Source organism: Tupaia chinensis, unplaced genomic scaffold (genome assembly GCF_000334495.1).
Source record: "Tupaia chinensis unplaced genomic scaffold, TupChi_1.0 Scaffold145208_1, whole genome shotgun sequence".
NCBI classification, from domain to species: Eukaryota; Metazoa; Chordata; class Mammalia; order Scandentia; family Tupaiidae; genus Tupaia; species Tupaia belangeri.
The window spans coordinates 2,924,234-2,936,587 of record NW_006205068.1 but is presented as its reverse complement, the minus strand read 5'-3'; the positions used below and the strand labels follow the sequence as shown (position 1 = coordinate 2,936,587).

Below are 12,354 nucleotides of genomic sequence, written 5' to 3'. Positions count from 1 at the left end.
TTGTGATTTACATAAATGTTCCATATTTAATTGATCCCTCTAAATGATCATTTGATTGTTCCTGCTATTCCCCTGTTGGAGATGCTGCAACAAACATCCTTGAAGGTGCTTCTTGTGCCCTGTCTGCTCCTCAAAATGGTGACTGAGGTCATGTAAGAAAGTAGTTGTTCTGCAGTATCTAAATGGCATGGTGTATGTATAAACACTGTTGGGTGAAATGGTCTCAAACTGGGTGTTCTATAGAAGACTGCTAGTGCGAGAGACGTGTTGACTGCCTTGTAGCTCCGTCTCGGTCAGGATATGGGCTTCATTTGTCAGTATGGCTCTTCCCAAGTTGTCTTTGTTGTCCATTTCAAACGTACTTTGAAATTATTAATTGGCTATCTGGCTCCTCCCGGGAGTAAATGTTGGCTTTATGGGAATAAATAAACGTGTGTTCACAATTTTTTAATAGGCGGTGCATCTTTCTACATGGATAGGATTTTGTGGCTGGCCAAATACACTTCATCATCTTTTTCATCAGTTTTAGTTCAACTTTTTCAAGTGGTTTTAATGAAGCTCAATTTTGAATCAGAAAATTACAAATTGGAAAGCTATGACTCAAAAGATTATGAATCAAAAGGCTATAACTCAGAAAGCCATAAATTAAAAGGTATTTAAATAATTTTTTCTCCTTTTTCCGCTAAATAATGCTTTCAAGGTGGAGAAAACCCTTTGCTTTTTCTTCTGAAGTGCTTCCCCTCTGTTTCTCCTCTGTGTCTCAGTGCTGACTTTCTCCTGGCTGCGGTCTGGGGATCTCTTCATTGCTGAACTTGCAGCAATGTGTCTGTATGGAGTTCAGTGTCCTGAAAGTTGATCACTCTTTAAATAATCTCATAGTTATTTTTCAGATAAAAAGTTAATACATTCAACTTCTGATTTTTAAAATTTTACTTGTTTAAAGCAAAAACCACTTATTTGAATGGTATTTAAAGCCACTTTGTTTCAGAGGTTTTAAGCAATCCAATCCCTGTGTTGTATTGACTGTGTGTATTATTAGCCTGGTAGGGCTTTAATATCTTTTCTCATAACCCAAGCCCCATCACATGTATTCACCTCATTGTGGGAGCCATTAGCTATTCTGAAACTCTTTAGAAGCAGCTAGCATGGCACGTTCTCTTATTGCGCTGGTGTCACTGAGGTGTATGAAGCATATGAGCTCAGCATTGGTGATTTTTCTAAGCCTCTTTTGCGTGTATTGCAGCTCATCCCAGGTACTATGGGAGAATGAATGTAAGAGAGTTTCTCAGAGAGGATGGCCACCTCAGTGTAAATGGGGAATCGCTGTGTAAGTATGGCTTCATTTTACATGTGAAACGATTGGTCTTGGAGTTAGTTTCCCGCAAGCTATATTATTGGGCCACAAATACTGCAGCATGAACACAGTTGCCCTCAGACAGGCTGTAGAACTGTCACGTAAACCCTTAATAATGGAAGCTAATAACTACAAGATTGCATTTGCCTTTATTTTTTTAATTGAGTTGTCTAGTTTTTTCCTACGTACTATTGTGCACAGGTTCAGATTGACAAGATTTGCATATTAATCTGTCCCATTAACTGCTTGTCCCAACACCCACAGGCGATGACTGCAAGGGGAGGAAGCCCCGTGAAAAACACACAGCTACCCACTTGCAGTCTTCGAGGCCACAAAGCGTGGTGGGGACCATTTGGCACATCAGTGCTTATGCAGGTTGTCTCTTGCACCTTGTTTGTTTTGTGTTTTTCATGCTTTCACAAGTGCTTTTTGTTTCTTGTTCGGTTTATGTTTGGGATTCAAGCGTCTAAAGTCTTGCTTTAAACATGGGCAAGATTCACTTCTGTGTGGAATGTTAAGTTGCAATCACAGAAGCAGAGAGTAGAATGGTGGTTATCAGTGGCTGGGTGGTGGCGGAGGGAGTTTGGAGGGATATTGATCAATGTGCACAACATTTCTACTAGACAAGAAAAATAAATGTAAAATTTCTATTGGAAAAAAATGGGCAGGAATAATGTTAAAGTACAGACTCTCGAAAAGTTTCTTTGTAGATTTATTTAGTATGCATTAAATGTATGAAAAGTAATTTATTTGAGGTGCGATTAAATGTTTAGAAAAGGCTAATTACTAATTAGCCTCCTGCAATGGAGTATTACCTTGTGAAAAAGTGCCCCTCCCCCACCAGAACTACCTCATTGCTTTAGTGATTACTATCTGTATTCTAAAGTTTACAACTAGGAAGTTAACATTAAAATAATTGAATGCTTTCCAGTTTATTCCTATACCTTTCTTGGTAAAAAAGGGTGCCTTTATATGACAGCTTTTTATTTATAATTACAAAGCTTCGGGCCAGCCAGTGGCATGAAGGTTAATGCATCGAGCCCCACATGGCTGACTGTGCAGTTGAGGTCTCAGATCCTGTGCCCAAAATCCTGAGAGGAGACTGGATGAGAAGGGATTGCAGTGTGGCCATCCCCATCGGAGGGTTATTTCTCACTTTCCCTTTCTTTCTTTCTGTCTCTCTCTGGCAAGCACATGCGCTCTGTAACAACAGAAACTAAAACAACAAAAACAATAGTCTCTTAACTGTTAACTAATAAACATAAAGCAATTGATTTTTCAAAAGATTCTCTTAATGTTACCCTGTATTTTGAGTCACATTAGAATGAATACTTTCAAGGGTCAATATTGCAAACGTTAAATTAATATGAGAGTATGACTTTTAGCAAGTACTCTTGGAAAAAAAGAGCAAAATTGATTTTTTAAAGAATTATTTTATTCTATTTTTATTATTATTTTAAAATTTGCTATAGGTCACTTGTGCTCACCAGAGAGAGAACAAGAGAGAGAGGGAAGAAAGAAAGCAAGTTGCCAGGTCTGGGACTCAAACCACTATAGGCCATATGGGAGTCCAGTGTCCCGACTACCATGCCACCTACTCGCTCTCAAAAATTTATTTCATAAGCAGTTTTCTGCATTATATAACATGTGATGTTTGATATAAGTTTATTGTGTTGTCTTCTGTCGTCCAGTGGGATCATTCCAAAATACATTTTATGGGAAATTATTAGCCTTTTAACAGTTTTCTTTTTGGCCTTAATCATTTTCTTGCCTAGAACATGTGAACTGCTGATGTCTTTGAGATTTCAGTTTACTTTGAAATATGGCATTATTTTACCAATATAAATTCTGCTAGCACCAAATGCCAATATTGATAGTGTAGCTTCCACCCTCAGCCCCTTTGTGTTTTATGATGGGTAGTGCATTTTATGTTTTAAGTTCCTGCAGGCAGAAGTGATGAAAAATATTTTTAAAGATAGGGTTTTTATTAATTTCAGTGAATATGTTTGTTTGGTTTTTTTTTCTGGAGAGGTTTTTGCTATAGGGTGCGTGCGCTCGCCAGACAGAGAGAGAAAGAAACAGAAAGTGAGAAATCACCCCTTGGGGGGATGACCATGCCGCAATTCCTTCTCCTCCGTTCTCTTTTTGGGATCTTGAGCACGCTCACATACGTGCCCGGCGTGAGTTTTAAGCCACCAGGTCAGGGATGTGAACCGCAGTCCAGTGACATAGCCATTACGCTAACTGCTGGTCCCGATTTCAGTGAATATCTTGTTGAGACTTAACATAGTTCTGTTTCTTGAGAGAGTTTTGTGAAATATGTAATGGGGAATTTCTTATTGCATTGTTAATTTGGGGCGCTGGCTCTCTGGTGTCTGTATCCGAGTGCACTCTCCGCACCTATCTTCTCTGCCATAGGTTACTTCTTGATGCAAACACTGCGAAGGCTTGGAACCGCAGGATGGGTTGTGTCCAAGACGGTGTGGTCAGTTCTTTGGTTGGCCATTGTTGCTCCAGGTGGTTATTTTGAAATTCTTTGTTGCATTCGCTCCAAAGCTTTTGTGGCAGTTAAGCACCTGCAATAAGTGATTTACCTAACCAAGTAAAAATTTCATTTTAGGTTCCCATGCTTTGATCTTTGATGTAACATATTTCATTCCTATTACTTAGAAATGCTAACATATTATACTTTGAGTTGCATGAGCATTCTTTGTTTCTCTATTGTATTGGGTTTTAAGTGAGTCTGGTTGATTAGGATGCATGGATTTGGTGTTTCCTTTCTTATGCCCTGTGTTGTGTATTTATCAGCATTATATATTGCTTGTCCTGCTGTGATGACTACCATCATATATTTCATCCCTAACTTTGTCTCTATATACCTCTGAAATGTCTATTAGCAAATTTCCTTGTGCTCCTAGTTTGGCTTTCACCAAAAACAGACTATTTAGGATCTGGTTTTTAATATAAGAACATTTCCTCAGAATTTGGTGTTTTCTCTTTTAGGAAAATCAGCCTCTGGATTGTTCTGGTGGCTAGGTGTTGGATGGTACCAGTTTGTTACTTTAATTTCTTGGCTGAATGTGTTTCTTCTTACAAGGTAAGAACATTAATACCTTAGCTTAATGTTTTTTAAGAAACAGTATTGTGTTGGGACCAGCGTAATGGCTATATCGCTGGACTCCCATGTAGTCAACCACGGTTCAAGTCCTGGACCTGGTGGCTTAAACTCACACCGAGCGCGTGTGCATGCGTATGCAAGATTTCGAGAGGAGAATGGAGGAGAAGGGATTGAAGCATGGCCATCCCCCCGGGGGGTGATTTCTTGCTTTTTGTCTCTCTGTCTCTTTCTGGTGAGCGCATGCTCCCTATAGCAAAAACCTCTCAAAAAAGAAAAAAAAAAAGAAACAGTATTGTGCCAATTGCAAGCTATTGTTTGCTTTATTCTTTTATAATGCTCTAGCTTATATTTGCATAGTGTTTTGTAGTTAGGTATATTAATGTAAAACGTTATGTTTTACAAAGTGTTTTCGTGTCCTCATTTCATTTTTTAAGCCAGCCTGTGAGATAAAAAAGGCATGTATTGTTAAGGAAAGCAGAAGTGTGTGGAGGCTAGGCCACTTGCAGGTGACACAGCATGAGAGGCCTGGTCAAGACAAGAACCTGATCCTGCGACTTCTGCCCTAGTGCAGTTCCCAGGGTACCAGGTTGCCTCAGTCAGGCTGATGAGCCAAGTGGGACAATGACTCAACTCAGGGTCTCTCAGGGCCTTTCCTGTGGCACTATCACAGTGCCTTGGAGACGGAGAGTGGATTTGTTTGATTGCTAACAAGGGTGCCATTCTACAGGAGGGTTCTTCTATAGGTATATAGTCTTTGCAGATAAAACTGACTGCATTTTTAATATTGAGGGAATATTTTATATAAAATTATTCAGAGGGGAAAAACAGAATGGAGAACCTTCCTTTTACTTTTTCTAAGTTAAGTATTTCAATTTTTATTTTCAGGTGCCTTCGCAATATTTGCAAGTTTTTAATCTTGCTCATTCCACTGTTACTTTTACTTGGTAAGTAAAATTTGCCTCAGCTGCCATGTATGGTTAATATATACCCATATTTACATATATGTATATAAATTTATTTTTGAAAAAAATTGAGCATTTAAATACATCTCTGAAAAGCAATATATGTACATGTGTGACATGTGTATAATTTTTTTTTTCTCCTTCAAGGTGCAGGTCTCTACTTATGGGGTCAGGGTGATTTCTTTTCATTCCTGCCTCTGTTAAACTGGACAAACGTGCATACAACACAGAGAGTAAATGACCCCCGAAACATATTTAAACCTGAAACTTCTCACCTGCACCAACCTCTCCAGGTAACTAGTTAGAAAATGCTCTTAACTGGTTTTGCAGATACAGTCATGTATTGCTTAATGATGGGGATACGTTCTACGAAGTGTGTTGTTAGGTAATTTTGTCATGGTGTGAACGTCGTAGAGTGTACTTACACAGACTTAGGTGGTGTAGCCTACTGCACAGCTAGGCCGTATGGTATGAGCTGTGACACCTTTCTATATACTGTCCTTCATTGACTAAACCGTCTTTATGTGGAACCTGAGTATTTTTTAGAGTAAATTTTTGTTATTACTTGTGAATAGAGTCAAGGTGCCTTGCTTTAGTTTTTTTTTTTTTAGAGAAATTTTTGTTATAGGCTGAGTATGCTCGCTGGCAAGAAAAGAGAGACAAAAAGTGAGAAGTCATCCCTCGGGATGACCACACTATATTCCCTTTTCCCCTATTCTTTTCTTGGGATCTAGAGCACGCATGCACGCACACATGGTCAGCATGAGTTGTTTTTTTGTTTTTTTTTTTTTTTTTTGCTCAGCGTGAGTTGTAAGCCACTGGGGTTGGGACTCAAACTGCGGTCGACTACGTGGGAGTCCAGTGACATAACTACCATGCCATCTGCTGGTCCCTAGAAAATATTTTTGAATGTTAAATAAACAAATCTCATAGCACCCTAAATATTCTGAAATAGTTAAAATAACACACATTGAAATACTCTCATTATTCAGTTAGTTTTCATTTTTAGAAAGGAACAGTATTTATTACTTTGCAAAATACAAGTATAAAAAAGAAAATGGAGACCACCATAGTTATATCACCTAAAGATAGTCATTACTAATACTTAAAGTTTTTATATATTTTTCTTTAGTGTATGTGTGTATCCTGTAGTCAGCACATTGCTGTGCTGTTATTTTGTATTCCACTCTATTCGTGACAGAATGCGTGTGTTTGCACGTGAGCATGGGAGGGAGAGGAGTAACCTCCACAGGGTCAGGTTGTTGCTATCCTCCCTCCAGTTGTCCAGCCCTTTGGTTTTTGGGCACTTGTGCATACGCCTGGCATGTTTCAGGCTGACAGGGGTGGGATTCAAACCACAGTCACCTTGTGGGATTCAGCTTTTCTCTCTCTCTTTAATTGCCAAAGGGTGTATGTAGTCACCAGAGAGAGTGAGAGAAAGAAAGAACCCCTATCAAATACCCCCAAAGGGATGTCATGCACAATCCTTTTTTCTCCATTTCTCTGTACCATCAAGAATTTAGGCATGCATGCATATGTACCCTGCATATTTTTCAAGCCATCAGAGCTGAGACTCAAACCACTCTTTGCCATGTGGGACCCAGCTTTCTATGCATAGTACTGAACCTTTGTGCTGTGGAGCTGGCCCCAGAATCAAGCTTCTCTTGAGCAGCACATTACCACTGCACCATGGAGCCAGCTTCTTGTATTATTTTACTTTTCTTTTCTTTCTTTCTTTGTTTTTTCTTTCTTTTTTTTTTTTTTTAAATAAAAAGGGCCTCACTTTGTGGCCCAGGCTGGTCTCGTACTCATGATCCTTCTGCCTCAGTCTCCCAAGTAGCCGGGACTACAGGCACATGCCACCACACTGTTTTGTTTTTGGCTTAAAGTACTTACCATCACTGGACTGCCTGGTTAGTTTCTCATTTGCTGTTTCAGGGTGGCGATCAAGCTTTACCATGGATGAATCACATGGAGCAGCAGATGGCCTCTTTGTCTGGACAGTGTCACGACCATGACAAGCAGCTCAGGGAACTGAGGGTTTTACTTCAGAAACTGCAAGTGCAGGTAGACCGGATGGATGATGGCAGTGAGGGGCTGTTGTCACTGGTTAAAGCTATGGTTGCACAGCACCTGCAGGAGGCGGGAGCAGTCGGGCCTCCAGGATCTCAGGTAACACGAAGAACTGTCCTGTTCTCCTTTTAGGGGACAGTGGGAACAGGAGAGGTGCTGCTGAGACGTGGTTGCACTTTGGGGTTTAATTGTTGGGAGCAGCGTGTACTGACAGGGAGATGGTGGGCCCAAGAAGGGGAGAGTTGGGTCTGAGTGAGATGTGCGGAAACATCTAGGAGCGAAGTCTGACGGTGGCAGGAGAAATGTGGCCCTTTGCATCTATTTCTATGAATTGTCCCTAGCCTACATTTTAAATTTTGTAAATGCTTTGAACATCATTCCATGAAAGTCTTATCTGTGCTTTTGCTGGCACGGTCAGATTGATTCGATTTGCATTTCCCTATCAGTGTTAATTTGAAAAATTTAAATTTATGATCTAAAAATGTCTCAAGATTATGAAGTAGTTAAGAACAGCTCTTACTCCATATGGAACCATAGGCCCGAATATAAATGTCTCATCTATTTGCTATTCTTACACAAAGACTGGCCAGTCTGTTTCTTTACAACCACTTTTTTCCTCCCACATTCTAGAGTGACTTAATTTAGATATTTTGGGTTTAGGATGTGTATCGCACCCTGTTGTCGCTTGAATCAGCACAGAACCCACTGTCTTCCTAGCTGTCTAAGCCACAGTACAGGCCAGACCCACTTCCCTCCTCACTAGGGTCTCATCAGCCTCTGTCTGGTCAGGTCAGTTTTGCTCTTCAGCATTGTCCACACGGAACCCAGTGGCACTTGAGGAACACACATCTGGTGACAGCCCTTTCAGGGCTCCTGGTGGGCTGTAGGGCAAAGCTTTCTTCCCCAGCCCCTCTCTGTGCTCCAGCATGCTCGCCTCTATCTGAAGCAGTCTTTCCTGGCTAGCTCTATGGACTCTGTCTCAGGTTGGATTTCACTTAGCCTGGAAATGTCCCTGACCCCGGGTCCTTGCTCCACCTCTGGGTGCCTGCTATCTTATGCTTCATGCGTAATAGGATTAATGATTGTCTCTATGATAGTTGGCTCTTGCTCGTGTTTCAGGCTGACTGGTCTAGGGACTTCAACTACAGTCACCATTTGCGATCTGAGTTCTCTTGAAGCAGCGCATTATGGCTGAGCCGTGGAGCTGGCCTGACTCCCTTAGGTTAAATCATTAAACATAGTAGATGCCTAGTAAATATTTACTGAATGAGTAGTCATTGATTTGTTTTCTAAATAAGAGTGTTTTCTGGTATTTATAGGACCTAATATTTGTGTTTAACTGGGAACAGAAATCATGCATTTTAACACAGGTTTAGGATCTTTAAAGTTTAGAGATGAAGATAAAGGACAGTACTGATTATACCTTTACGGGTGCTTTGCCAAGATATGACCAAGTAATCTCTATTTTTGTTATATTTCTACATCAAAATGACTTGACCTGATTCGCTGGGTTTTGTTGCTTAACATTACCATTTGTTCATTTGTTTGCTTTTCTAAGACTGACTTTATGACTTTTCACCAAGAACACGAAGTACGGATCTCAGGCTTGGAAGATATTCTTGGAAAACTGACAAAAAAATCTGAGGTATTTACTTTTTGTTTTCCCCTGAGATATTTATTCTTAACCTTATATTTATAGCCTCCAACAAAGTGATCTTTGTAATAAAAGAAAAATTAATTCCAGTAATGTTTTAACAAAATTCCTTGGCCATCTAATTTGCTTTCTTTTAGGGTATTTGCTGCTGTCCTTTATGAAATTGAAAAAAGCGTTTCTACCTCCTTTTCCCCTTGGGAGTTTCATTTAAATGCTTTTAGGTTTAATCTTTGTGCTGTACCAGATCCACTGTTCCCAGGACAGAGCAGGGCCGTGGATGAGAAGAGGCAGTTCTGCCAGTTTCAGACAGCCTCTGACTTCAAATCCAGCTCTTCTTGGTTTGAGAGTCCCTATTTTTCCTCAATAACAAAGTCCCCACCACGGTTGCTTGTTGTTAGATAGAGAATAAAGGATCGGAGCTTTTTGACAGACAAAAGTAAGTTTGAGAACGAAAGTCTGTTAGATGTTGGCTGAGTCAGGAAGAAGGCTGTGTCTGCACTGGTCTGAGCTAGTGAGCTCGTGGGTGCGCACGTCCCTGGTGTCTTCAGTGCTTAGCAGAGCCTCGCACGTTAGCTGTTGCTGACCCAATTCGAAACGTGATTACTAAGGATTAGCTACAGTACAGCCTTCTGGGGTCTTGAGACAGACTCCTCTGTTCCTGACCCTGGTAAAATCAGAAAAGGCCAACTGAGAGGAAGGAAAGAGGGGCCAGCCAAGGACCAGATTAAGTCCCCTGGTGAGGGGATCAAGAAGTCATTTCATTTCGTGGTTGCCTTCTCCTGTGTTGATGCTGTGACTGCCTCAAAGTCAGAGTTTGAACAGACACTATTATTTTTTTTTTGAGAGTTTTTTTCGCTATAGGGCGCGTGTGCTCGCCAGACAGAGACAGAGAGACAGAAAGCGAGAAATCACCCCCCAGGGGGATGGTCATGCCGCAATCCCTTCTCCTCCATTCTCCTCTCGGGATCTTGGGCATGCACGCACACGCGCCTGGCATGAGTTTTAAGCCACCGGGTCCAGGACGCGAACCGCGGTCGACTACATGGGAATCCAGCAACATAGCCATTACGCTAACTGCTGGTTCCCAACAGATACTGTTATTCAAGCTAGAGGGACATTGCCATCTCAGACATCTTGGAATACATATTAATACGTCATGTTTTCATGTGTAAATGTCTCTTTTTCGTGAATATATCCCCAGAAGTGATGACAGCATTCTGGTTCAGTCTTGGTGCTGGTTTCAGAAGCTGCTTATTTGTGTTTTGTTGTTGTTGTTGTTTGTTTGTCTGTGTCTTGGAGAGGTTTTTGCTTTAGGGCGCATGTGCTCACCAGAAAGAGACAGAGAGACAGAAAGCAAAAAATCACCCCCTGGGGGGATGGCCACGCTGCAATCCCTTCTCCTCCATTCTCCTCTCGGGATCTTGGGCACGCATGCACACGCACCTGGAGTGAGTTTAAGCCACCGGGTCTGGGACGTGAACTGTGGTCAACTATGTGGGAGTCCAGCGACATAACCATTACACAACTGCTGGTCCCAGAAGCTGCTTATTTGAAAATTCGTCACTTGTTCTCATGTGATTATGCACCTCTCTGAATACAAATACATCTAATGTCTTTTAAATTTTACTTTGAAAAATAAAATAAAGAGCCGTAACCTGCCACTCACCAGGCAGGTCTAGACTTTGAATTAACAGGGGAAAAGTCTCAGATAAAGGTATATAGTTTTAAGTAATCAAGTGCATGATTTTTATGAAAAGTTAGTCTATAATTTGTGCTTAAACAGATTGTTTCTCATACTTTTCAGGCTATCCAGAAGGAACTAGAACAGACCAAGTTCAGAACACTAAGGTAGGATGATTTCAATTAATTTAGCATTTTTCTCTTGTGTTTCTCTTTTGGTCTTTTTCAAGCAGCAACAATAATTAATGGGGGGGTGCTAGTGTTTGCATCCACCTGAGTGTCTCCTGAGTTAACTGGTCTTCTTGATGAAAACACTCTCCATATGTGCCTTTCTGGGAGCCCCATGGAGCCCCATGAGGACTCAGGGTCCATTCCTCTTCTCCATGCAGCATGGACAGCCTATAGTTAGTATACCACTCCCACAGCTGACCTGCCCTGTTTGACCCTCACAGCCTCACTCTGCCAGGCCACCCTCAGGGAGCAGATAGACAGTGACATGCCAGAGCTCAGGTCAGGGTGGGCTCAGTGCTTAGCCTCTGCTGGCACTGTTGGCATCTAAGTGGACACGGAGGTCAAGCTTAGCCATTGTCCCTCCTGCTCAGCAGCCCTCTCACGTGGGTAAGACATGTGCCTTCAGGACCGCACATTTCATGTTAGGCAGCTCCCACCCAAGCTATCAGTGGGTGGCCTCTCCCGGCTGCCAGCCTTTCTATACTCAAATCAGTGGTGCCTCACTGAGCCACTTCTTGGCCATCTAAACAGTTTAGATGCCAAGCAGTGCCTCAGCAGTTTCCTAGAGGTTCTGTTTTTTGGGTCCTCACTACCTGGTTGTTTTTTGGGGGGAGAGATTTTTGCTATAGGCCATGTGCACTTGCTGGAGAGACAGAGACAGAAAGCAAAAAATTACCCTCCTGGGGGGATAGCCACGCTGCAATCCCTTCTCCATTCTCCTCCTGGGATCTTGGGCATGCATACATATGCACCCGGAATGAGTTTGAAACCACCAGGCCTGGGACTTGAACTGTGGTTAGCCATGTGGGAGTCCAGCAACGTAATTGCTACACCATTTGCTGGTCTCATTACCTGATTGTTTTCTTCTGCAGGTTTATCAACTTGCCTGAAGTTCCCTTAAAGTATAGTTGCCCTCCCTTGATATTCTCAAAGCTGCATTTTTTTTCATACCCTCTGCAAACTCTTCAGCATTCCTTCCCTGCTTATCTAAATATGACAGGCTTTACCGTTTTTGTTTCCAGTAATTCGTTTGGCTGGATTCAGGAGGCACCAGATCTTTTTAACTTAAACACATTAAATGACAAGTTATATTCTCCTGTTTTTTGCTTTTGTCTGTTGCCATAGACTCTGTATCAGGGACCAGCAGTTAGCATAATGGCTATGCCGCTGGACTCGCATGTAGTTGCCCGCGGTTCAAGTCCCGGACCTGGCAGCTTAAACTCACGCTGGGCGGGCGCGTGTGCGTGCATGCCCAGGATCCCGAGAGGAGGATGGAGGAGAA

General features: G+C 41.8%; 1 protein-coding gene across 7 annotated transcripts in view; it reads left to right on the top strand.

Annotated features, from left to right (window-relative positions):
- SUN1 (Sad1 and UNC84 domain containing 1) overlaps window positions 1-12,354 on the top strand; it is a 65,362-nt gene that overhangs the window by 32,476 nt on the left and 20,532 nt on the right. For 3 of the 7 annotated variants that reach the window (XM_014583942.2, XM_006167893.3, XM_014583943.2), the window contains 10 exons: window positions 455-652; window positions 1,244-1,327; window positions 1,619-1,729; window positions 3,773-3,871; window positions 4,358-4,451; window positions 5,358-5,416; window positions 5,582-5,727; window positions 7,373-7,606; window positions 9,066-9,152; window positions 10,966-11,009. In XM_014583942.2, the coding sequence (XP_014439428.1) occupies window positions 455-652; window positions 1,244-1,327; window positions 1,619-1,729; window positions 3,773-3,871; window positions 4,358-4,451; window positions 5,358-5,416; window positions 5,582-5,727; window positions 7,373-7,606; window positions 9,066-9,152; window positions 10,966-11,009 (1,156 nt within the window). The remainder of the gene's footprint in view (window positions 1-454; window positions 653-1,243; window positions 1,328-1,618; window positions 1,730-3,772; window positions 3,872-4,357; window positions 4,452-5,357; window positions 5,417-5,581; window positions 5,728-7,372; window positions 7,607-9,065; window positions 9,153-10,965; window positions 11,010-12,354) is intronic. The other 4 variants (XM_006167895.3, XM_006167894.3, XM_027768027.1 and 1 more) reach the window with 4 other exon arrangements.